Source organism: Barbus barbus, assembly GCF_936440315.1.
Source record: "Barbus barbus genome assembly, chromosome: 4".
NCBI lineage: Eukaryota > Metazoa > Chordata > Actinopteri > Cypriniformes > Cyprinidae > Barbus > Barbus barbus.
In genome coordinates, this window is record NC_136732.1 from 28,080,585 (window position 1) to 28,106,005 (window position 25,421).

Below are 25,421 nucleotides of genomic sequence, written 5' to 3' on the forward strand. Positions count from 1 at the left end.
AAAATTCTGTTACTGAATGCATGAGTGAAAGCAGTGGAACACACAAAGCTGTAATGTGCAATATTATGCCTTATGCAATCAAATCAATTACATTTTTTCATTACAAATAATCAATATAAGAAATACAAAAAGATATTGTATTTATCCTGTTAAATAGGATATTGGCATTTGACTGAGTTCTGAGGTCTTGGTGACATTACTGAAACTGCATAAAATAAATCTAATTCACAGTAACAACAGTATATGACAACTAGATCTGTGCTTAGGAAGGATCAGATGGCCAGATCTCTCCATCATAAACATGTCACATTATTATTACATTACATTATTATTAAAAAACAATTTGCAATGGCTCTGAAGCTTTGCACTGGGTACATTTTGTGCCCCACAAAAGCATTCAAAACATAGCAAATCAATGCCACACAAACCAAACTTGTGGTGTTTCAAAACTTGACATTGTGTTTCACATGTACATTGCATTTACTTAACTAATATAGCCTACTATCTCCACAAAAGTACTAATGCAAAAGAGAGGCCTATAACCAGAAATGTTTGACTTTCACTCCTCTGAGCGTGACCGAAAAAGTGAGCTTCTGGAACTGTGGTGCGGATGAGGCTCGCGAAGCTTGAGACTCTGGAATAGATACCTGGTCGGTTCTTCTGAGCACACCCAAGTCCAAAACTTACAACTCCCGCTTGAATCCAAGTCCCATTGCCACCAGGACAAACCAGAGGGCCTCCAGAATCCCCCTGTAAGAGACAAATATGTTTTCTACATGCTAGGATAAGTCAGTACAATGGCTGTGTGACAGTATCACATACCTGACAGGAATCCTTGCCTCCCTCCATGTATCCAGCACAGATCATGTCTGATAGGATGCTGACTGTTACTAAATCAGATGACAAAATCTGATACATTGACTGGCAGGAGTACTGGTTGATAATGGGCACTTGCACTTCCCGTAGCGCCCTGGCTCCAGTGAGGGAAACTATTTAAAGATAAACAGAGCGAACGTGAAATACAAAATGCAAATAATTACCAAATGTCAAAAACATTGTTAACATAACATAAAATAGGGAATAGATCTGTGATAAGCTAGAAGGCTTTGTCTGGACTTTTTTTTTTCTTCTTTTGCATGATCGTTATATCATATTTGTATTTGCTACTGACAGAAAGCAGTCTTATCTCTTATCTATCATTTCCATGTCAAATCATTTTTTTATCTTTTCCATGCAGCAGCAATGGGATATCTGCATAAATGCAAGGCCTCAGGAAACTTTGTTTCTCACTCTGGAGGACAATAAATAAATCTTCTGAATCGTATATTATGTTCTGGATTGATTTTAGAGATGTCAGAAAAGTGGATAACTTGTGTTTTTCTTGAAATTTTGTCTTTTTCTGATTCAGGGTCATGAACATGCCTGCAGAGGTTTGAGAGTCAATTTGACCTGCCTATTTCATCCTTGAAGGCAGTTGTACAGACTGTAAATAGAAAGCTTTTTATGTATTTCGTAATGTCAGCGTCTCTACCTTCTGAGGATATTTACATTTATACATATGGCAGCTGAAGAAACTTGCTCTGCATTGAAGGCATGATACATTTTTATCAGTTAATGTGTGTTCAGTTAGCTGGAAATTGAACCCTCTACTGTTTTGAGTTTCAGGAAGAGACACAGAAATGTTTTAAAACAATACAATGTTGTTCAAGGTTTGCTGTTTATTTTTTGGTTTGTTTGTTTACTTTGCTTTTCATAGTGTGATTTTTGGTCAGTTTGTCCCAACTCTAAAGATCTTGGAACCTACTGTTATTTATAGAAATAGTTCAGTGAAATGAATGTGCTCTACTCATTCCTCTTGCTTTTTTGACTATTTCTCCTCCAACCATTACAGAAATTAAATGGAAATCCAGCGTTTACTCCAAAGAAAAAAATCCACATCCTTTGGCATGACTTGAAACAGTAAAATCTGTTAGTTTCCCCTTATTTCCTTTATGATGCACTTACCCCCCTCCTGAGAGTGTCCCCAGCCCGTGACGTAGCATAAGGTTCCACTGTTGAACTGGAATCCAGCATATGGCAGACACACAGGCTGGATCCTGTCTGACCAGGTGACCGGAGAGCGCAGCTGCACTAAGGCTACATCGCTGCCCTCCTGAGGGGTTGAGTATCCTTCTGGAACGACCACTCGCTGCACCTGACTGACCATCTCAAACTGGTTATAGCCATTGAGCAGATGGCGTCCCATGTACAGGCGATACGAAGACACCTCTGAGAGGCTGAGGACAGGAGATAGAGAACATTAACTTCTCTATAATCAACACTGTCATTGATGATATGATGATACTTACTTAGAAAAGCAGTGTGCAGCAGAAAGGACCCAGTTTTTTGCAATTAGGGATCCACCGCAAATATGGCCTTTGTCTCCCAACTGAATGTCCACTTGCCATGGCCATGCCCCTGCTGATGCTTCAGCTCCTCCCACGATACGTTTCCCTAGCGGAGGCCTGCCACACACTTACGTGAACAGGTCAGAGGAGATTTAGTGTACATACACAGTAGAGATTTTCTTACCAGATCACACCTGCTCAACTAAAAGCTAGTTCATGCATTCATGACCTCTAGACTGGACTATTGTAATGCACTGCTAGCTGGTTGTCCTGCATCTTCAATAAACAAGCTACAGATAGTCCAAAATGCAGCGGCTAGAGTTCTTACCAGGTCAAGAAAATATGATCATATTACCCCAATTTTACTGTCTCTGCACTGGATACCTATTAAGTTCCGTATCATTTACAAAATATTATTACTTGCCTATAAGGCCCTAAATGGTTTAGCTCCTGCGTACCTAACTCGTCTTCTACCACGCTATAATCCAACCCGCTCTCTAAGGTCGCAAAACTCTGGATTTTTGGTAGTACCTAGGATAGCAAAGTCCACTAAAGGAGGTAGAGCTTTTTCAGTTTGGCTCCCAAACTCTGGAATAGCCTTCCTGATAACGTTCGGTGTTCAGACACACTCTCTCTGTTTAAATCTAGATTAAAGACACAAATTTTGCCATAAGTTAAATATATTAAGGTTCTGCAATATATAAATATATTGTGGAAACTTAATTTCCTGTAGAGCTGCTTTGCAACGATTTGTAAAAAGCTCTATACAAATAAACTTGAACTACAACACCCCTAGAGTATCATTACATCATCTCACTATATTAATGAGGAGCTACACAAACAGGAGCATAAGGCATGAGTGAAAACTGTTGTGGGTAAGGTTACAAACTTAAAGAGAAGGAGCAGAAAGTTTATAAAGGTCAAAGACGTGATGCTCATTTTTTTTATAATCCACATTTTTTTAAGCTATTAAAAATGCATGAAAATGAGCTTTTCTTTACTGTGATGAACATGTTTTGGCTTTGTGTCATTTGGATTTAATCGTTTGGATATGTAAATGAGGCTTTAAATATAATGCAAGTCATTTTGGATAAAAAACAAAACAAAACATCTGCCAAATTCAATAATGTAAATGGACAAAAAATAATTTAGCATAACATTTTGTTATTATTTAAAAAATAAAATGAAAAATAAGAATCAATTTGTTTTAAAACATAATTTATATTCAATTTGAAATAATATAGTCACTGTAACGAGGGTTGGGAATCGAAAATCAATTCCAGAATCGGATTGGATACTTCTTGTAAAATTTCAGTTTTAATTCCACCTATCAATTCCTGTGTGCTTTTTTAGGTGGCGAAAAGAGACTGTTAAAAATGTATTTGCCTTTGAATCATTCATTCAAGAGATTCATTCAAAAACACTGATTCATCCAGTAATGAAACAAATAATCTAAAGTGAATCCTTGAACCATTCCATTCAGAAATTCAATGAGATTTTGTTTAGTTGTTTATTTTTAGTTTTTTTCTTCAGAATCATGAGAGAACTACAACCCCCATAAAAAAACTCTAAATTTATCCAGAATCATGCAACTCTATTTTGCACACAAACAGCTCTTAATCGAGTCCAGTTTTTATGTAGCCGGCTGATTTTTGTTCATGTTATTCAGCAGCAATTAAATGTTTTGCAAAAAGAGACACAGAATAAATATGTTTGATATCTAAATGATTGAATGATTGGAATCCAAACAGGTAATTGATAAGAATCAGAATTTGAATTGATAAAATTCGAACGATATCCAACTCTAACTGACATGCAGGAAGGACAATTTTGTAGTCATGTGACAAGAAAACTATAATCATTAGAAGACCAATATAGAAAAATTATTTATAATTTTTACATTATAAAAGTAAAAAAAATTTTATATATATAATAAAATAGCTATGTCTTATTTAGATTAAACTGAGCAGCCTTTAAAAAGGCCTATTATTCTACCTTGAAAAATATTTGAAGACTTTTGTTATTGAAAAGTATTTGGTGCCAGTATTTAGTAGCCTACTTAATTTAAATATTTTTCTTCACTTCTAATCATTTTTTAAATCATCATTAAACAGTCGTATTAAAACAATATGAGTACAAAGATTACATTCCTAAGAACACAACACTTTAAAGAAAAGAACTTTAAAAGATTTCTTCTTCATCTCAGATATCCTCAAAACTGAAAAATAATTACCTTGTGCCACACACGTTGATAGACCTTTTAAAACACAGAAAGACAAATAATGAATTTCATGAATGCACTGAATCAAATAGTTGTAGTCATACACATTTACATTTATGCATTTAGCAGACGCTTTTATCCAACGCGACTTAGATTGCATTCAAGTTACAGTTTATAAATTTTTATCAGCTCTTCTAGACCTTTACTACACTGTAAGACTTACCTGTTAACATCAAGACAAGGAGCTGTAGCCAAGAATCACTCATTCTGTTCAGTTGGACAAGTTTCTGTAAATAATCACGTTAATAAATAAACTAGGCTATAATTTGGCCTTGTAACCCTTATTTGGGCTTTAATTCAACAAAAAAACAATCAACATTGTTATCAACAGTTAGGTCCAAAAACTTACTTGTAATGTCAGAGGTCCAATATCCAAAAAAATAAAATAATCCAGTCTCACATATATTCGAACAGTAAAAATGTCAATCAACTTAAAAGGTTTATTTTCTAACGCACAAGAAAACGTCCGAGGACTCTCGCCGAACCAAGTTAAAGATTTGTGATCTCTCCTTCTGAAAACGAAATATATTCGTATCTTTCCGACATTAATTTACATTTACTGAGAGCTGAAGACAAAGGAGGTGATGTGATCGAGAAGTTGGAAAAGACCAGCGAGTGAAAACGCAGGAATCTTCACTTGGCAGAAAAGTACCTGTGCGTTTCTACCTGCTGCCAGCGTCCAATCACAGCGCGCCGTCTCAATCCCCTCCCAAATAATGAGGCAGAAAGAAGACTCGCACTCAGAGAGAGGAGAGCAGATTTACTGCCCTAGGCCTACGTGTCGCTCGCTTAGATTGGGGGTATTTTTTTGATAATAATGAACTGAATTTTGAGTAATCTTTTCTCAAGCCACACAATAGTAGGCTATTTTATCGTTGTTTATCTTACGCTGTTTTACGGTCTAAAAAATGTTTCATATTCAATATAGCCTACTTAGTTTTTGTTTATAACATCGTTAGAATATTTTCTATATTTAGATGCAACGTTTACACTATTACTTAAAATATGAAAATCAATCATGAAATTTAAACAAATTATGAAAACTGAAATTTTACTATAGTAACCAGTTTTTTTTTTTTTTAGTAAATCCCCAGTAACAACAAATTTTTCATTGCTTCACTACAGTAACCATATTTTAATCACTGTATTCACATTAAAACCAAGGTTATACAAATTACTGGTTAGAAGAAGTCTCCCAAGAACACCATTGAAGCATCTAGAACACGTAATTTAGTGACATAATGAATAAATAAATACAATAATAATAATAATGCTTTATTAAATAAATTGCCACTGATAAGAATGAAACCGTATAAGGTTCAGTATCAGTGGTGTACAAATATTATAGTATTATAACCAAGTTATTGTTCCTCAAGCTGAAGGGCCAGTCATTTGACCCTCTTAATCTAATATATATATATATATATATATATATATATATATATATATTATTCTCAGTACAGTGTATATATCGATCAACTTTCACTGAAAAGCAAGACAGGTGCTTCATGTGAAACAGTAATTCTATACTGCCAAATGAATAATTCAGCATAATGTAGCTTGACTTTACAACTTTCTTCTTCCAAAAGCCATGCGAACATGAAGGGGAGTCTGGTATAAATATTAAACTACATCACAGAACTGAGGTACCATACTGATGCACTAAAATGTTAATTTTGAGAAAAGATGACTCATAAACAATGACATGAATAATACTATTCATTTATTTTTTTTAAAAAATAACGCTCATTACAATGCGAATGTACAATCTTAGTCCTTTCCCTCTTGGTCTTCTACATGACATTTAGGTTAGCGGTGAAAAACATCTTGAGTAAAGGGGCCATTTCACTCTCTTCATTTTTGCAACGTTCACTTTTTAGTGAACTTGGCCATCTTGTGCTTGGGAGGTGCCCATTTCAAACAATGTGTGTCCACTGTAGAAACAAAATGTAAACTTTTAAACTTTTAAAAGCATGTTAACACATATAAAGCAAAGAATAGAACAAGGGGCAGATATGTTACCTGTTATTGGTGGTTTCTTGTACTGAGCACTTTTGAGATGTTCCTCTACAAGTTTTGGTGTGACACAGATGACATGTTGACCTTTCCAGTACTTGACCATGTTCAGAGACTGTAGTGTGCTGATAATGTCACTCTGAGTAATGCTTGTCATCTGACTGTAGGTGTAGACATTATGCATTAGTTAGATCTCTTCATTAAAGCCTTGGCAGTTAACTCTCCATGCAACCTCATGCATTTGTTTACATACAGGTTTGTTCTTGTTTTTGGGACTGGATGTGTACCTGAGGTCTTTGATGGACAGCGTCCCTCTGAAGTCTCGAAGAATCTCTAGTAGTACCCAAGACCAGTAACTCCTGTAGCTCAACTTCCCCAAGTCTGACAGAGGCTTCTCTGGTGACCCCACCATACTCTCCAGCTTAGATAACTCATAACCTGAGAAGAATAAGACAAGTTATCGGTGTATATGCTTATATTAGAAGGGAACATCTGCTGAGAGGTGAATCCTACTGAATGCAATTAGAAATTTTCCATATCCTCTTCTCTGGTATGGAGGAAGAGTGAGAATACAAGCGACATTGTTCCCATCTGGAGACTCCTTCTCCTGCTCATCAAGAAAACATTGTTAATCAAGATACAAATGAACAGATACGCTGCAAAACAAACCAACAAAGAAAACACTTTACCTTAGAGAAGTAACCCACAATATGTGCTCCCTGTTTGTTGACTTCAGTGAGGATGTAGAAGATGAATGGCTCTACATCAAAGTAAAGTGTTTTATGATCCAGAAAGAGCTTTGCCAGGAGACACAGATTCTGACAGTAGATCTACAGTGAGAAGGACAGTGAGAATGACAAACTGTAAGGAAAAGTTACCCCTGCATAGGGATTTGAAATCTGTAACAAAATAATTTGTTTCTATGCTTAATTTTAATGGCAGGTATAATCTGGCTCACCTTATGGTCCTTCCCATCAACCTCGTATACCGAGATATTGTTTCTGCGATAAATCTCTTTTCCTGGAGGCTGACGCCACTGACACTGCAACTGAAACAGGAGCCATTGAGGAACAAAGAAATAGGAAAACAAAAGACAGTATAAATTCAACAAGAACATCAACCTTACTCTGCAAAGCCAGAAATGTTTTAAGACGAACTAACAAAAAACCCACAATTTAAGATTTATGCTTGTCTATTTGCCTCTTTATAATGAATCGCTTATTGTATTCCTCAGTTGTAAGTTGCTTTGGATAAAAGCATCTGCTAAATGAATAAATGTAAATGTAATGTAAAAAGCGCTACAGGAATTAGCCTAAAACCCAAACAAGACAGGATTTTTGCACTTCCAGTTCCATTGTCCTGAAGTCAGTGGGTTTTTTTGAATTGGCTTTTGGTTAAATGCATGAATTAAGGTCTAATACATACACAATCTATTCTACAACATAAAATACATTAGTAATACACCATTCATGATTTTTTTAAGTCGTGGCCTAATGGTTAGAGAGTCGGACTTGTAATCCAAAGGTTGCGGGTTCGAGTCTCGGGCCGGCAGGGATTGTAGGTGGGGGAGTGAATGTCCAGCGCTCTCTCCACCCTCAATACCACGACTGAGGTGCCCTTGAGCAAGGCACCGAACCCCCAACTGCTCCCCGGGCGCCGCAGCATAAATGGCACCCCCACTGCTCCGGGTGTGTGTTCACGGTGTGTGTGTGTTCACTGCTGTGTGTGTGCACGTTGGATGGGTTAAATGCAGAGCACGAATTCCGAGTATGGGTCACCATACTTGGCAGTATTTCACTTCACTTCACTTCACTTTTAACTTTTACACATCCTAAAAAAGGAGGCTGCTAATAAGAGCCTATATGGGACTAGAGATGTTGGTAGGGACATTAAACAGGAACATTAATCATGCTAAATAGGAAAACTCATCTACTCACTAGTATACTTTTGCAGTTTTCTTGTGTTCATAATCACACTTTTGTAAACCATCTTAAAAAAAACTTTTCAAGATTTTTAGTACAGATTGAAAGAGTTGTCAAACTCAGTGGTTCGGTGAGATAGAAGTCATCCAGCTGTGGTGTAGTTGGTTTATAGCTTTATCTTTTTTATTTCTGGTGATTGTATTTACACATAATTCATAAAAGTTGTGTTCATTTGTAAAGATTATCTTGAACATGTCAGAATCATAAACTTTTGTTGGTCACAGAGCTTATTTTCAAAAAAATTCCAAAATCTACAGGAAAAATCCTGTAGATTTTTTTTGTTGACAGAAGTAGGGTGATGCTAACTTCTGGGTTGGCCTACAAAAATGCACTCTATTCCAAGCCTATAAATTCATTAACACAGATGTATAGCACCCCCTATGGTTTAATAACAGACCTTACTGTGTGAATCAACAACAAAACCATTGTGTGAACTGACCAGGTGGTATCTGAAGGTCTTCTCATACTTCATATACTTCAGGCAGTATTCACAGATCCAAAGCTTGGGCTGTTTTCCATAGTCCTCGGGGAATGGAGAGAAGTACCATGCATCAATCTCAAAGTTTCCAATCTGGATCTTGTCCACATATTTTACTTTTGTGATCTGAAAATAAAAACAACATTTTTGATAAAAACGAGAAAACAGATTTACATAGTTTGTTATTAATATTGATGGAAAACACCACAAGCATTGTGATAATGCAAAGCAGATTTTTTTTTTTCAGCGTGTTATGCAAATTTTGCCTCCTCTTACCGCCTCATGCTCTTTCTCCAGGGCTGCCGTAGTGGGGTCCATCTCTGCATAGGTCTGAAAGAAGAAAAGACGCAGTCAAATAATTACACATGTTGCTATCAGACTGATGTGGCCCTCCTCAGACAAAACACTGATCAACACTGTGTCATTTAGATGTGCAGAAATGCGATGACAAATATACCTTCTGAACATGGTTGATCTCGTCATGTTTACGCTTCTGGTTTCGGGTGATCTTCCTCTCTGGCTGGTCCACAAGTTCACCTCCACCACCTTCCTCCACACTCTTTCTCACTGCGTCTTTCACAGTCTTTGTCAGTGCCAAACGAGCCTTTCCAACCCACTCATCTAAACGTCTGTTAACTGCAAATGACAAAAGAGAGCTTGTGCTCAGTGAATCTGTATTACACAAACCTGTAAAGCATTTGTGTCAGCCATGAACGATCACACAGTTCTACTCACATCCAACATAGTGGACATAAAACTCTTCTCTGCCTTCCTGCTCATTCAGCCTAAACTGAATAACCTCTGCTGAATCTGAAAGAAAAGTAAAAAACAAATGAATAAATAAATCGTATATGCACATTTTGGGTTTGCATGGGCTGTCGATTATGCATTTCATAACAACAATTAACCACAAATGGCAAATTAAGTATTTCTGAAATAATATCATAATAAGCATTTTCCGTTATGAGCTTACGCCATGTTTTGTCCGCACGCTGACACAGATAAGTCTCCCCGATTTCTACTGACACCTCCTGTTCTCTGCCGCCGCCGTGCGACACTCCATCCCCGGAGGACGGCGTACTCGAGCCCGCGGCTTCTCGTTCTCGATCAGCGGCCTCCGCCTCATCCTCTTCCCCGCCACTGCCGTTTGATGAACATGTAGCTCTCGTTCCTGTCTCCAAGCTTCCACGGTCGGTACCAGCGTCTATTTCAATGTCCATTCGCTCTTCTGAACCGCAGTTATCGTATGAATTGTTCATGTTTGGGTGGCGATTGTTGGACATCGACATCGCTACGCCAGACATCTTTATCTATTTGAAAACATTGCGCACGCCGCGTTGACTCGCGCATGCGCAGTGCGACTTCAGTCCTGATGCTCCTTAGGAGTTAATCGCCATTAAACAAGAAGAAGAAGAAGAAGAAGAAGACTTCAGTCCTGGTCTGTTTTGTGTAGTAGTGCCACTGTTTTTGTCTCACTTTATATATACATTTTTATATAACGTATTTTAAAAGGAACAAACACATTATACATTTTGATAGGTTTGTTAAAATTGTAATTATTTATATATTCCTTGTGTGCGTGTGTGTGTAAATATTGTATACTTACTTTTGTCATTTAGCAGACGCTTTTGTCCAAAGCGACTTACAAATAAGAAAAAGTAACTAAAACTAAAAGTTACAACTCTATAAATACTATATACCCACATATTTAAGAAAATAAAGAAATTAAATAAAATTGACACATGCATATAACAACATTTCAATATATATATATATATACACACTAGTCAACATTTGAAGTGGATCAAACGTTTTCTTAAAACCAAAATGCTTTCTTGTCTTAGGACAACTTTGATTAACTTTTTTGATCCACTTCAAATGTAGCACACGCACACACAGCATATCGTGAAAAAGTTCATTTTTTCCTGTAACTTATTTCAAAAAGTGAAAATTTCATATATTTTAGATTCATTACATGTAAAGTAAATCACTTCAAAAGTTTTTTTGTTTAGAGCTTACAGCTATCTAAACCGTATCTCAAAATATTAGAATATTTCCTAAGATCAATCAAAAAAAGGATTTGCGAAACAGAAAAGTTCAAGTTCTTTAAAGTATGTTCATTTATGCACTCAATACTTGGTCGGGGCTCCTTTAGCACAAATTCCAGCATCAGTGAGGTGTGGCATGGAAGCGATCAGCCTGTGGCTCTGCTGAGGCACTATTGAGCCTTCAGCTCGTCTGGATTGTTGGATCGACTGTTTCTCATCTTTCTCTTGAAAATATCCCATAGATTCCATATGGGGTTCAGGTCAGGGATGTTGGCTGGCCAATCAAGCACGGTAATATCATGGTCAGCAAAACACTTGGAAGTGGTTTTGGCAGGTGCTAAAGTCCTGCTGGAAAAGGAAATCAGCATCTCCATAAAGCTTGTCAGCTGATAGAAGCATAAAGTGCTCTAAAATCTACTGGTGGACGGCTGCATTGACTTTGGACTTGATAAAACACAATGGACCAACACCAGCAGACGTCACCACACCCCAAATCATCTCTGACTTCAGAAACTTCACACTGGACTTCAAGCAGCTTTGATTCTGTGCCTCTCCAGTCTTCTTCCAGACTCCAGACCTTGATTTCCAAATTAAATGCAAAATTTACTTTTATCTGAAAAGAGGACTTTGGACCACTGAGCAACAGTCCAGTTCTTTTTCTCCGTAGCCCAGGTAAGACTCTTCTGACGTTGTCTCTGTTTCAGAAGTGGCTTGGTAGCCCTTTTCCTGAAGACGTCTGAGGTGGTGACTCTTGATGAACTGACTCCAGCTTCAGTCCACTCCTTGTGAAGCTCTTACAAGTGTTTGAATCAGCTTTGCTTGACAGTATTCTCAATCTTGCGGTCATCCCTGTTGCTTGTGCACCTTTTCCTACCCAAATTCTTCCTTCCAGTCAACTTTGCATTTAATATGCTTTGATACAGCACTCTGTAAACAGCCACACCTTTCAGTAATGACCCTCTGTGACTTACCCTCTTTGTGGAGGGTGTCAATGATTGCCTTTTGGACCATTGCCAAGTCAGCAGTCTTCCCCGTTATTGTGATTTCAAAAAGCAAGAGATGGCCGGAATTTATACTGTATGGATGGTCATTAATTGAAACTCAAATATAAATATTGTAATATTTTGAGATACTGATTTTTGACTTTCATGAGCTGTAAGCTCTAATCATCAAAATTAAAACCAAAAAACTTTTGAAATGTTTTACTTTACATGTAATGAATCTAAAATATATCAAATTTTCACTTTTTGAAAAAATGTTACAAGAAAAAATGAACTTTTTTTTCAGATGCACCTGTAAATTAAATATTTATACATTTAACCTTTTTATTTAGCGGTTTTATCTTATTTAACCTGCAACAGAAAGAACAGACTCCTACAAAGTTCTGATTTATGGATTGGTGATATTATCACAATTGCTATGGAAAAAGTTAAACATCATTGAACTTCCGCAGTGGTTAGACTCCTTCCTAATTGCAATGTCTACTCCTTCATTTTCACTAACAACAATGATGACCCAAGAGAGGAAGGAAAAACATGGGTCAGTTTACTGCTTGTGGAGAATTTAATTATAGACACTGACATAATGATGATACAGCTGGGGAAACTGGGAGGTACGCTTGTTCCTCTGCCTGTACCTCCCCTCTCCCATTGTCAGAGCACTCCCTCTTTCCTAAATTCTTTTTCCACTCTCTGATGCAAACCCCTCCCACCACCTCTATGAGCCCCACCCCCTCTGTGATGATGCCCAGCCACTCCCTCTCTGGCTCTGTGTCCTCCTCCACGGTGGCCAACACTTCCTGAAGCATCCCAGTGACTGGGTCCCTTGAAGTTCCTCTCCTGCCAGTGTCCATGATGTCGTCCGGAGCTACGACCGCCACGCTTCCATCCTCTACCCACATGTTCCCTTTCTGGGTGTCCTTCCTGTAAGATTGTCTGAGTCACATCTTTTGAAATACACACTTTTTGTTGGCTCACATCTTGTCCACAGTTGGATTCTGACGTAACCTTCTCTTGAGAAACTGTTTTTTCTTCTTCATTGGTCAAAGGCTGCCTGAGCTGTGTTATATTATCACTGAGTTCACATTTCTGTCCTTGTGCTGTACTTTCTCCCTGTGGTGTGGTGTTTGGTGGGCCTGAGTTGACATGATTAATCTTATCAGAAGAATGCATGAGCCTGCCCAATCGTTCTATCCCAGGTATAGGCATCGTGTAACGTGCTGATCCCCCTCTTCCGCCTCCTCTTCCTCTACGACCTCTCTTGAAGTCATCTTGCTGCCTTCTCTCATGAGTGCACGGGCGCTGTGATTCGCCCATAGTGTGATGACTTTGAGAGACTTGGGTTGCATAGGTGAAATCTTGGGACGAGGAAGGTAGTGACTGAGAAGATTCAGCACCGGAGGCATCCTTTCCAGGAGTGTCAGAAACATTAACTGGAGCCTGAGGAAAAACACACATCCCACATTCATTTATTTATTTAATTTTTCCCATTTTGACATTGAGAACTCGGCCATGTAGACACTGCAGCTAAATACGATCATCCCTCCTGTTCTGGGTGAATCAATATTAAAAGGGTCATGAACTGAAAAAGCAAAATTCCCTTGATCTTTTGACATATAAGAGGTCACTGTGCTATTAAAGCAGTTCCGGCGCCAGGATGCACGACCTGCGGTGGCTTGCAGAATTCTCGGTGGGCTAACGGGTGGGGGACACATTCATTTAAATGTCTGAAACCTAAAATAAATTTTATGTGGTTTAAAACACTGAATTATTGTGATGGGCTATGAAAAGCACTGAGCATGTCTCTGGCTCAGCGCCAAACAAAGTACGAAAACACATTTTATAGCTAGATTTAGCGACAACCCCACCCATTTTGACACTTTTTTTCAAAAGTTTAGGGACAAATATAGTAACTTCTTGGACAAACCTTATCTAAGTTCTCATCTTGCCCACTAATCTATATTCATCTTTATATAGATCAGTGAATTTGTCATTATGATATTGAAAGCAGTTGGCAACACTGCACTCTATGATGTAATAGTGTGGCTAAACACTGCATCATCAACGCCTAATTCTACATCATTGCTTGTTTAGCCCCGCCCACTGATTTGCACATAGTTGGTAAATGACAAGAGCAGCAAATGCAGGTCTACGCAGAAACAAAACGATAAACTTTACATGATGAACTTTATTTTTAATGACACACCAGACCAGAATTTTCAGAAAGATTGAAACTAAAAGACGATGCTGCACCGACTATGTTTTATTGGATCTGATGTTGTACTACCCAAGTGTGAGGAACTGTTTTCATTATGTAATCACAAATGCTTTGTCTGAGTAATATGTACCGAGTATTTATGTATTTTTAACCTAAAAAAGCATCCATCTATGATGAATGTATGCTGTCAAACATACACAACTATTAGCCAATCACAGCAGAGGGTATTTACTTCCGAATCTACAACACGCCACACCTGTTCAAACAGAGCGTTCTGATGAGGGAGTCAAAATAGGACAGAAAAAAGCCTATTATTCTAAAATGTTTTTTGATGTAAAAATCGTGTGGACCTCAGTGAACAGTATAAAATAAAAAACAAAGGCAGTTCATGACCCCTTTAATTACTAAATTATTATAAAAAGTAATATATGTTACATCTAGGATTTACCTCATTAGTGTGAATTAGGAATCTATTGGACTCTGCTTCGGGGTCAATAACTCCACCCTTTTCCTTCTGCCGTTCCAGAACCCTCTGGAGTGCTGCCCATTTCTTTTTAAATTCCCCACCGATGACTGCATCATCCTGGTGTGTGTGAAGGAATAATAAACACAATGTTCATGTGTGTCCACAGCATGTGACCAGTGAGCGTACATGAGGGTGCTGAGCTTTCCAACTAGACATCCTGGCATAGTCAGCAAACAAGAGAGACTGCACACGGGACAATGACGCACTGTTTAAAAAAAAATCTACTGCTTGGCACAGAACACAAGGGTGACATTGTCCACTTGACATTTCTAACAATGATAAACGTCAGGCCGGTTTAGCTTGACCCAACCGCTAACACCGTATTCACAGAGAATTATACAGTGTGTCCGAGTGTCTTACCTGTGTGAAAACTGGAGCAGGAGAGGAAAGGAGGGCATCCAAATCATAGGTGAGAGGCTCTCGACACACAGGGCAAACAACAGCTAACTCCTGTTAATGAAACGAAAAACACATACTATATCAAAAAACCCTTCCTTTTATTCAACCTCACCTCACTGCCTGTTTATGGACTGCAATTAGTTAAGCATTCAGTAACACTGAAGTAAATGATATTGCTATAATAATAATGTAATACACAAAACTGTTGACTGGAATTTATTTAATACCAAATGAGTAGTATTTTGCTTGAAGTAAGGAAAACATATGAAAGTGTACAAAAACAAGCCGCACCTCTTCTTCCGTCCTGTCTCTGGTTTTATCCTCCTCCAGCTCCCTCTCACGGTCTTTCAGCTCCATCTCAGAGTGAGTGATGTAGCGGCCAAGACAGTGAGAATGAAAATAGTGATAGCAGCTGGTCTTAGTGAACACTTCCTCTTCCTATGGTTTTGAAAGAGGAGGAACAAGCACAAGAATATTTACACTTTTTACAAACAGGTCACAAACCACACTAAGTGCATGTTACAATGAAAACACCAAACCTTAAAGCCATACAGACAGATGACACAGTTTCCATGGGGAATATTGCTCTCAGTCAGGATCTCTTTGGCTCTCTGTAAAGATGATATAGACAGAGAAATGGTTTGAGACAAACACATGTTAGTAGGCACATACACTACCGTTTTAAGATGCTTTTGAATGAAGTGTCTAATGCTCACCAAGGCTGCATTCATTTGATATAAATGGCAGTAAATCAGTAATAACAACAGTTATATATTTAACAGTTAAAACAACAGTTTTCTAATGTAATGTATTTTAAAATGTAATTTATTCCTGTGATGGCAAAGTAAAATTTTAATCAGCCTTTACTTATAATATGCTTATTTTCTGCTCAAGAAACATTTCTTACTTTTTTCAACGTTTGTTATGCTACTTAATAATAATTGATGAATAGAAAGTTCAAAAGAACACCATTTATTTGAGATAGAATTTTGTAACATTATAAATGTCTTGACTGCCACTTTTGATCAATTTAATGCATCCTTACTGAATAAAATCATACATTTCAATCAACATCTGAACAGTAGTGTATTTTTGGACTAAATAAGGAATCCAAACCTCTATGAGCTGATACAGTACAGGTGTCCCGATACATGACTCTGCCTCCAACTGCAAACTCCTCTGTAAACTGACAGAAAAAGAGCACGTGAAAACAATGAAAAAAAGTATACAACTATACAGGGCATTTTAAAGTTTTAAAATAGCAGTTTCTAATAATAATCAAACACCTGAGCAGCTTATCATCCGAGAGTCCACGTGGATTGTGAATAGAGATGCAAGGGGATGAATATGGGTACTGGAAGTGAATAAAAAAATACTCTCAGAAGACCAACAGGGACACAAAGTTGCCAGTAAAGAAGTACCATTAGCATAGTCAAATATTATAGCAATTTGTCCAACAAACCTGAGAGTCCAGATCCATCGTCAATGTAAGACGGACAAACTGAGAAAGACAGTCCTCCGCAGTGGAGGGATAGAGCACCAGACTGACCGTCCACCCTCTAATTCAGACAGATTTGACATATTTATTTTTATACAGTTTAATGATACTGAATTATTATCAAGCAATTTACGAAAAACTAAAAGAGCAAATATTTACCCCTCATCTCTCTGATTTACACTGAGCTCATCCAAGTAGATGGACTGCAGCACTTCAATTTCAGACAGGACACTGTGGTGTCAAACAGATGTGAGCTGAATTTCGTGTAGAATTATCTTAATGTAACAACACTGAGTATGACACACCAAGGGGGCCTGTTGCACCAGCTGTACGTAAGTTACAATTTAGCCTAATTTTGACGTAAATGGGCACTAAGTTACAACTTACGCACTACTAAATATTTGTTCGTTGCACCATTACACTAGTTGAAGTGTAACTCTACGTATAAACTAAATATTTAGCGTCTGGTCAGGAGTAACGGTTGGAATAAAATAGCAGACTGAACTGCATCAATATACTCGTCTTTTACCCGACAACCTTCAATGCTTTAGGCATATATGATGCTGCTGACATTTACACTCACGCACATATTAATAGAGAGAACAATATGTGAATAAACGTGCTTTGTTTTTATTAGCGCGTCGGTCCGTGTTGCGCATGTCAGATGAAATAATAAACACATTTTCTTATGTACAGTTTCTGAATGTTATTTACATATAAAATAGCTTACATATAGACTAATGTGATTGGTTTTAATGGAAACTTGTTTTTACCGTTAGTATACGTGAGGCAGAAGAAGTTTGAATTAAGGATTAATTCAAATTCATAGCATTTAATGAAGATTTAGGGTAAACGACTACGCATTACTTTACGAACAACTGGTGCAACCAAATAATGTATAGATTTAGTTACAAACTAGCTAGTAGTTACTAAGCTTCTAGTGTGGACTTAACGTTCTTGGCCGGTGCAACCCTACCCTGATGACCAAAGGGCCAAAGACAGTAACACACTTGGACATTTGTTTACTTAGATATTGACAATCTAACGCCAATCGGTTGAGTCTGATCAACTAACTATGCATTCTTTATGTTAACCTCGGACCAAATTATTTGACTAACTTACATACTTTTATTAGTATGTAGTATTAGGTTTTTTAAAACGGTATGCACTATTTAGTCACCTATGACAGCTCTCCTATATCGTAGCCAATTGTGGTCTGTAATTCAAATAATTTAAGAGACATTTTCTGTTCATATATCAAACAACTAAGTTACTGATTTATATGGGAATTCATAATAAAGACCCAGTACTCACTCGCTCTCGGCAGCCATGTTCGCGGTGACGTCACCCTACCTCCACATAGGTCAGCTGACACAGATTCATTTTTCGATCCAAACATTTTATTTTTTATTTTTTTGGAATGCACAGATCTCTGATTTGAATTGAAAAGAGGCTTGGTTAAATCCATACAATTTTTTTACTTTGAACAAAGTTAAAGGTGTAGGCTACACTTTAAAATACTTCACCCATGTAATGTATTTTTATCGAAATTCATGAACATTGACAACAACTGCACTTTTTGTGCTATACATGAGGAAGAATTGGCTCATTTATTTTGTAGCTGTAATTTGTATTTAAAAATGTGATCGGATGTTCTGTTTTGCCCTAAAAATGTTAATTATATGCTGTCTCTAACAGATGTTCTTACACCAAAGCAAAAGGTTTGAATATGCTGTGAATTTCTATATTTTGCATGGTAAATATCACATCCACAAACAATTTGCAAAACGCATATCTAATTGTGATGTATTTTTAATGGAAATGTAATTTCCAATGAAAACAAATCTTTAATATTAGTCAATAACAAAAAGAATGATGTTACATTTTATGGAGAAATTCTTTGCAGAGTAATGTACTCACTATACACTTTGGTTCTTGAATCTGTCTTTAGGAAGTATTGTATTGCTGTTACATTTTTGTTTTGTTTTCTCTTCTTGTTTTTTGCATGTACACTACCTGGTATTTATTGTGTTTTTTTTTTTTTAAATGATCCCTTCATGTATATTCAGTGTAATTTCATATAAAACTTATTTGGTGCATTAATATAAAAAAAAAGACAAACAGACAGAGCTGACTGACAAACAGATATGAATTTCATCGATTCATGAGTCATAAACATATGACTCAGAGGTCAAATTAAATAATCAAAACAAATGGTTCTACCACCATTTATTTAGTAGGTTAAACTCAGGAACAATTCTGGCTGAAAAACGTGCATTTTATACTGCAAAGGACAGCGAGCATTTAGTCAATCCAGCAGCAGTCACTTACAGACATGCCTCTTTCACAGCTGCAAGACATTAGAAATGAACAATGCTGTGGGGTTTGTGATTTTTAAAATCATATTTTATTGCTAATTTATTATTTGCATACATTAATGACATATCAAGTCAATTTTAATCCAACAAGAAACATCTCTCACTAATCACAGTGGAACACATAAGACAGTTTGTATATAGTGTCTTTCCTGGACCAGGCTTTTGATGCCAGTGTAAATCCATGCCAGTCAATTCCCCTTTTGTAAAAAAACAAACATTACATCGATAAACATCTGTGTAAACGAACGCTGATGTTCGGCACATAATAGCAAGTTATTTTTTTATTCCTCTTGGTTTTATCTAAGCGCAGTGTTAACATAAAAAAAGTCACATTTCTGAGCTCAAAACGTGACCCAAAGGATCAGAGTTGCAAAGGTGTTCGATTTGTCCCTCTTTCCGTCTCTTCTTGCACCTCTGCTCTAACAGCATTTCTTCCCTTTCTTCCTCCTTTCTCTGTCCCTGTGGGAATTTATATGGACAGTGTCCTTTTCTCTCTCCCTCTCTCTTTCTGCTCGACTCTGGCTCTGTTTCTTGGCCCGAAGAACCATGTGGGTGAAAGCCATGAACATCTGCAAACAGAACAGAATACAAGCCATAAAAATTTTACATATTACTTTTAACACATCAGAGTGGACAGAAAGACAAAGTTGAATAAATTAAAAGACACATAGGCCCGGTTTTATAGACAGCACTTAGCCTAAACCAGGATTAAGCTATAGTTCAATTAGGCCATTTAAGTAATTGTTATAAACATGCCTTATGAAAAAAACATTACTGGTGTTCATCTCAAGACAAAAAAAAAAGGCACCGACATGTTTTAAGATCAGTCAGTGCAAGTTTCTTTCACTTAAAACAGCTCAGATTTACATTTTAGTCTAGGACTAGGCTTAAGACTTGTCTGTGAAACCGGGGGAGTGTCTATTATTCCATTCAAGCCAACAACAAAAAAAATATTTTGGTTAAGTACTGAGCTTAAATACGGAGGACTTTTAAATGAATTTAGGCTTAAAAGAAGAAACATAAATAATGAGGATTTTTCTAATTAATTTAGGCTTAAATGATCTTAAATACTGATATTTTAGAATGAGTGACTTTAATTTAACAATACATATTACAGCAAAAACAAAAAACAAAACTCACCTCTTCTACATTGATATTCTCTTTAGCACTCGTCTCAAATAACCTCACACCAACTGACTGTCCAAAGCGCAGAGAATCTTGAGTGTCCACAAGCTTTTTAGAAGGATCATCATTCTTGTTTCCAACTGTTAGGGATCATAGTGGAGGAATATTAAATGTTTGCCTTTGATACTACAACAAATTGAGAATATACAACCAAAACACCTCTTTTCATCACATTGCAACTCAAAAAAAAAAAAAAAAAAAAAACTAACCTAAAATTTTGCAGACATTGTCACAGTTCTGTGATATCTCGTTTAACCATCTTTTCACGTTGACAAACGATTCAGGATTTGTGACATCGTAAACAATGATGACACCATGAGTGTTTCTGTAATACCTAGAGAAGTACAGCAAACACGTGAGGGGAAGACTGACAGAGATCACCGGGATGGTCAAACAACATCTTTAATAAGCAGTTAGACTGGAGCGAGGCTTACGTCGAGGTGATGGTTCTGAACCTTTCCTGCCCTGCAGTGTCCCAGATCTGAAGTTTAACTCTTTCTCCATCAATCTCTACTGTGCGGATCTTGAAGTCAACTCCAATTGTAGTTATGTAACTGCCTGTGAAGAGTGCAAAAGCATGTTTTTACATCCAGTCTTAACACTTGAACTTCTTTAACGCTTTCAAGCAAACATACACTCTCACTTTGTCTTGCTTTGCTCTGTCTTGAACGTGAGAACAGTGAATTACATCATATATTTACAGACCATTTGCCTCATTTTCTGTCTTTCTCTTACACAGACACGCACTTTGTGCCAAGCAGACTCACCAGAGAACGAGTTGTCTGCGAACCGTAGGAGTAAACTGCTTTTGCCTACATCTGCAAGAGTCAGAGCAACATGTTAAATGTTCAGCTGTAATACCTTAGTACATGTATTTAATTAAATATGATAGAAATTCTGAAAAGCAATTATTTTATAAAACATGACTAATATTTATTGGATATAATTAAATGAACAGTTAAACATGAATATATAAAAATGAAAATGTGAACTGTAAATAGTTTAAAAACATCCCTACAATAAATAAAAACAAGTGCAACAACACAGTGTAATAGCTCTAACAAATATATAATATAGTTCATCTATAGCCTACCATGCAACGTAATCTTAACATATCTTTTTGTCAAAAAAAAAAAAGCCACAATACTCCGAGGTCTAAGGTTCAAAACCAACCAGAATCCTAACCAAAGCCTACAGTCTTTATAGAGACACGCCACTAGCTGAACAGTTAGTGTGTAAGTGGCTACGATGGACTGAATGAGGCAGCTGTGGTTAATACCACAGTTATATTACAAACATGATGAACTGTGAGATAGCACCACTGATATTTGCTTACAAAAAAAAGGTTCATGTTACTGATCTTAGTACGAACAATTTATCCAAGAACATGTTTTCTTTTTTTTACTGTTTTTGACCAGGTAATGTTTAATCAAAATGTCATAACTGGATCTTCCAGTGAAACGACAGAATTCTCCAATCAATTTAGGACAAAGCAGTTTCATAGACCAAAACGTTGACCCAACATTCATAACGGTACGCATCCCTCCCACATTCATACTAGTGAACTGATCAAGTGACTCAATTCACTGAATGGATGAGGACTGACATGATACACTTACACACAAAAGTTTCATTTCAGCTTTCCAGATTGCGGTTAACTTGTGAAACTGCACAACAATGAGGATTCTTAGTGGACAGGGTGCTAGAGAAATAATCATTTATTTTATGCCATATATTAATAATTCTCTTATGGGGACTGTGCCTTACTGGGTTTGAAAAAAAAAAAAAAAAAAGACTACACAGCTGAGTTGGTAAAAAGACAATTTGTTAGTACATGTATGAAAAGCAGAAAAATACTAACTGGAGTCACCAATGATGAGCAACTTGAAGAGATGATGGTAGTCTTTTCCCGCCATTTTTGTGTTCAAAATGTGTCCTCATGAAACAACAGTTTTCAACTCCTCTGTCACGTTTCCTGTCTTAAAGTACCAGGCTGTTTAGTGCGGAGGGTTTCGGGTGAAATACTGCGAGCATCATGCGATCGTCTTTCCAGTTTTCCTCAAAACTCATGCGCAAAATGATGCATCCGTGTGATTTCAGTTCATTCCAATTCATGAATCAGTGATTTTGCATTGTCTGTAACACGTTTGCACTCTCAGTGCAATATTTTTTAGTTCATCTTAAAACACTCTTTCAATTTCCAGTTATATTTCCATTGGTTTAGCTCCTATAAGGGAGCCACAGTTCAAATCTACGTGAAATTTACTCTTTGCCGCCTCGCCCTCAAGTGCAAACACATTACCACATTGTTGTGGTTAAGTATCAAATGACTCAGATTGCAAAGTAAGCGGTTCTTTAATTGCTGATGGTGCTCATAATGCAGAGCTATGAGTGCACCAGGAACCAAATCATCCGGAAAACAGGGCAGTTTGTTTGAGATCCAAGGTGTTTCGTCTCCAAATCTTGATTTCCTAGATATACAGATGGCATCTCAGTCACAACAATCCCATTTCGCCTGTTTAACCGATGTATGCAGGGACTGGTAGCTTCCCACACTTTGAAAGATCACTGCTACTCCAAAAGACTAGGAATGCAGGTTCAAGCCGGAAGTGAGAAAAGTCCCTGTCGGTCCCCTTTAGGCCCTAATCCTGAAAAACAAAAAAGTAAAAGACAGGTATTACGCATCTTGTTCGAATTTAGGCATAACGTTACTCGCCCATTACCCAGAACAGCAGCTGTGGAACTAAATTTAGCTTCTCCCTCTCTGACACCCTTTCTGACACAGTTCGAAACCGCATGCACCAGCTTTACGCTCGAGTTTAGGTCCAGAGATCAGGATATATGCCCACAGACATATCTCGCCCCTTACAATTGAAACCAAAACAGTGGACAGAACCATTAAAAGCCCACATACTAGTAACTGACTGCTGAGTCAAGACAAAGCCAGAGATTTAGTAAACTGCCAAAAATGTTCCATGAAAACAGGAAGGGATGTGTTTTTCCTGAGCGGCCGTTGCGAGGAGGGCACAGGCTTCTCATTAAAACACAATTCTGGTCTAAAACCAGGCAGCAGGTTAAACACGAACAACGTCCAGCCACACGTGATCATTTTAACACACACAAAAAAAAGTGGAAGAGAAGGGAAACTGACAGACCTAGGCTGAGGTCCGCTTACCAGGCGAGAAGAGAAAATCATTTTCGGTGCCAACAAAACTAAAACATGCCCAAATTAAAAGTGAAACTATTTGGCCCTCTAGCTGTGTAGTACAACCGGATTAACAGTCAATTCGAGGGAAAATAACATTAAGGGATAATCATTTTGTAGAGGCAGATCCACTTTATAGTGTAAGGTTATCATAAACTGTCCTTCTGAGATAAGCCACCTCGCGCCTTTACTATAATATGAGAATCAAACGGTCACGCGCAGTATCCATAGAAACTCAAAATCAGACATATGTTGCGATTTAACGAAAAACCTGTAAAAACATGCGATCCTACCAGACCTGAAGTTGAACTCTCGCCTTGCTCTGCTTCTTAAGTTCCGTTTCTTTTAACCGCCTGATCAAACTTGTGTGTGGTGTCCATTACTCAACTCGACAACTCCTCGAATATAATTTGTTCCTCAGTTGTTTTGAAACGCAGCTAGGCTAGCTACTTAACTAGCCGCAGATGCTCTAAAGATAATAAGATCAAACTCGGATCTAAAGAAGAGCTCACCGAAAACACTTTAAATCACATACCCCGAGCACGCTGGGGAAATTACGGAAGACTTGGCACAAGTTGCTGAAGGGTGGTCGGTCAGTGTCGGGTCGGTCCTGCAGGCAGGGGGAAGCTCGGACAGTGTCCCAGCGGCCGCAGAGATCATATCCGCCCCTCCGAGGCCGCCGCACCTGAATGTTGAGTCACTCTCCTCCTCCTCCTCATCATCATGTGCCTGAGTTTCTCTGTCTCCTCCTCCTCCTCCTCATGCCACTCCTGTTGCTGCTGCGATTGCCCTCGCTATTCTGTCGCAACACACCAACTGAGGACATTCAGCCACACACTGGAGCTGGTAAGCTTGATTCGCGTATAAACATGCTGTATACGCTACCAGTCAAAAGTTTTTGAACTGCGGATTTAAAGTTTTGTTTTTTTAAGAATTCTCCTCTGCTCACCAAGCCTGCATTTATTTGATCCAAAATACAGCAATATTGTTAATTGTTTTTGCTATTTAAAATAACTGCATTCTATTTGAATATATTTTAACATATTTATTTCTGTGATCAAAGCATCATTACTCCAGTCTTCAGTGTCACATGTTCCTTCAGAAATCATTCTATGACGACGATTTGCTGTTCAAGAATCATTTATTATTATTATCAATATTTAAAACAGTCGAGCACATTTTTTTCAGGATTCTTTGATGAATAGAAAGATCAGCATTTATCTGAAATAAAAAGCATTTGTAACATTATACACTATATCATTCAAAAGCTTGGAGTCAGTATATATTGGGGGGGAGGGGGTAAATGATAGAAATTAATACTTTTATTTAGAAAGGATGCTTTAAATTGATCAAAAGTGATGATAAAGACATGTATAATGTTACAAAAGATTGCTATTTCACAAATGCTGTTCTTAACTTTCTATTCAACAAAGGAACCTGAAAAAAATCTACTCAGCTGTTTTCAACATAATAATAACAATACATGTTTTTGAGCAGCAAATAAGTATATTAGAATGATTTCTGAAGGATCATGTGACACTGAAGACTGGAGCAATGGTGCTGAAAATTCAGCTTTGAAATCACAGGAATAAATTACATTTTAAAATATATTCAAATAGTAAACAGTTATTTTAAATAGTAAAAATATATATATTTTTTTTACTGTTTTTGCTGTATTTTGGATCAAATAAATGCAGGCTTGGTGAGCAGAAGAGAATTCTTAAAAAAAAACACATACAAAAACCTTAGTTCAAAAACTTTTGTAGACAGAGCAATAGGTTCTGAGACTGAAATATTTTCAATCTGAAATAGCGTAAACTTA

At 37.4% G+C, this 25,421-nt stretch overlaps 4 protein-coding genes across 7 annotated transcripts; all 4 read right to left on the minus strand.

Moving 5' to 3' along the window:
• Positions 1–501: 501 nt before the first annotated feature.
• LOC306868383 (serine protease 27-like) lies at positions 502–4,841 on the minus strand (the record flags this gene model as incomplete). Its single annotated transcript, XM_079414491.1, has 5 exons — positions 502–750; positions 823–989; positions 2,005–2,276; positions 2,349–2,514; positions 4,832–4,841. The coding sequence occupies 5 exons, from the start codon at positions 4,839–4,841 to the stop codon at positions 502–504; spliced, it is 864 nt and encodes a 287-aa protein (XP_079270617.1).
• A 1,533-nt stretch (positions 4,842–6,374) lies between these two features.
• Positions 6,375–10,518, minus strand: LOC306868992 (histone acetyltransferase KAT8-like). Its single transcript, XM_079415512.1, has 11 exons — positions 10,118–10,518; positions 9,880–9,954; positions 9,602–9,780; positions 9,421–9,474; positions 9,106–9,270; positions 7,643–7,732; positions 7,374–7,514; positions 7,198–7,291; positions 6,972–7,122; positions 6,691–6,845; positions 6,375–6,602 (listed from the first exon to the last, which is right to left on the minus strand). Exons 1-11 carry the CDS (start codon positions 10,446–10,448, stop codon positions 6,538–6,540), a joined length of 1,500 nt encoding a protein of 499 aa, XP_079271638.1. The 5' UTR covers positions 10,449–10,518; the 3' UTR covers positions 6,375–6,537.
• Positions 10,519–12,502: 1,984 nt separating this feature from the next.
• On the minus strand, positions 12,503–18,188 carry LOC306868990 (E3 ubiquitin-protein ligase RNF25-like). Its single transcript, XM_079415510.1, has 10 exons — positions 18,146–18,188; positions 16,991–17,062; positions 16,796–16,892; positions 16,620–16,687; positions 16,450–16,519; positions 15,873–15,944; positions 15,625–15,771; positions 15,295–15,384; positions 14,857–14,991; positions 12,503–13,630 (listed from the first exon to the last, which is right to left on the minus strand). Exons 1-10 carry the CDS (start codon positions 18,160–18,162, stop codon positions 12,845–12,847), a joined length of 1,554 nt encoding a protein of 517 aa, XP_079271636.1. The 5' UTR covers positions 18,163–18,188; the 3' UTR covers positions 12,503–12,844.
• An 858-nt stretch (positions 18,189–19,046) lies between these two features.
• On the minus strand, positions 19,047–24,482 carry LOC306869004 (ras-related protein Rab-35-like). Of its 4 annotated transcripts, none has more exons than XM_079415527.1 (7): positions 24,135–24,482; positions 22,256–23,042; positions 21,162–21,212; positions 20,829–20,952; positions 20,604–20,728; positions 20,350–20,474; positions 19,047–19,778 (listed from the first exon to the last, which is right to left on the minus strand). In XM_079415527.1, exons 2-7 carry the CDS (start codon positions 22,308–22,310, stop codon positions 19,629–19,631), a joined length of 630 nt encoding a protein of 209 aa, XP_079271653.1. In that variant the 5' UTR covers positions 22,311–23,042; positions 24,135–24,482; the 3' UTR covers positions 19,047–19,628. The 4 variants fall into 4 exon arrangements, with proteins under 4 accessions (XP_079271653.1, XP_079271655.1, XP_079271654.1 ...); XM_079415529.1 differs by having other exon boundaries at positions 24,112–24,326; XM_079415528.1 differs by having other exon boundaries at positions 23,898–24,137.
• Positions 24,483–25,421: the final 939 nt, after the last annotated feature.

Coding starts and splice junctions, on each gene's coding strand:
- LOC306868992 (XM_079415512.1), bottom strand. CDS start 10,448: ATGTCTGGCGTAGCGATGTCGATGTCCAACAATCGCCACCCAAACATG. Junction 7,515..7,642: donor TTGATGGGAAGGACCATAAG/GTGAGCCAGATT, acceptor TTCTCACTGTAG/ATCTACTGTCAGAATCTGTG. Junction 6,603..6,690: donor CAAGAAACCACCAATAACAG/GTAACATATCTG, acceptor TTGTTTCTACAG/TGGACACACATTGTTTGAAA.
- LOC306868990 (XM_079415510.1), bottom strand. Junction 15,772..15,872: donor TCTGTCTGTATGGCTTTAAG/GTTTGGTGTTTT, acceptor TCAAAACCATAG/GAAGAGGAAGTGTTCACTAA. Junction 15,385..15,624: donor GAGACAGGACGGAAGAAGAG/GTGCGGCTTGTT, acceptor TTTCATTAACAG/GAGTTAGCTGTTGTTTGCCC.
- LOC306869004 (XM_079415527.1), bottom strand. CDS start 22,310: ATGGCGGGAAAAGACTACCATCATCTCTTCAAGTTGCTCATCATTGGT. Junction 20,729..20,828: donor TTCAGAACCATCACCTCGAC/GTAAGCCTCGCT, acceptor GTACTTCTCTAG/GTATTACAGAAACACTCATG. Junction 19,779..20,349: donor AGAATATCAATGTAGAAGAG/GTGAGTTTTGTT, acceptor TTCTGTTTGCAG/ATGTTCATGGCTTTCACCCA.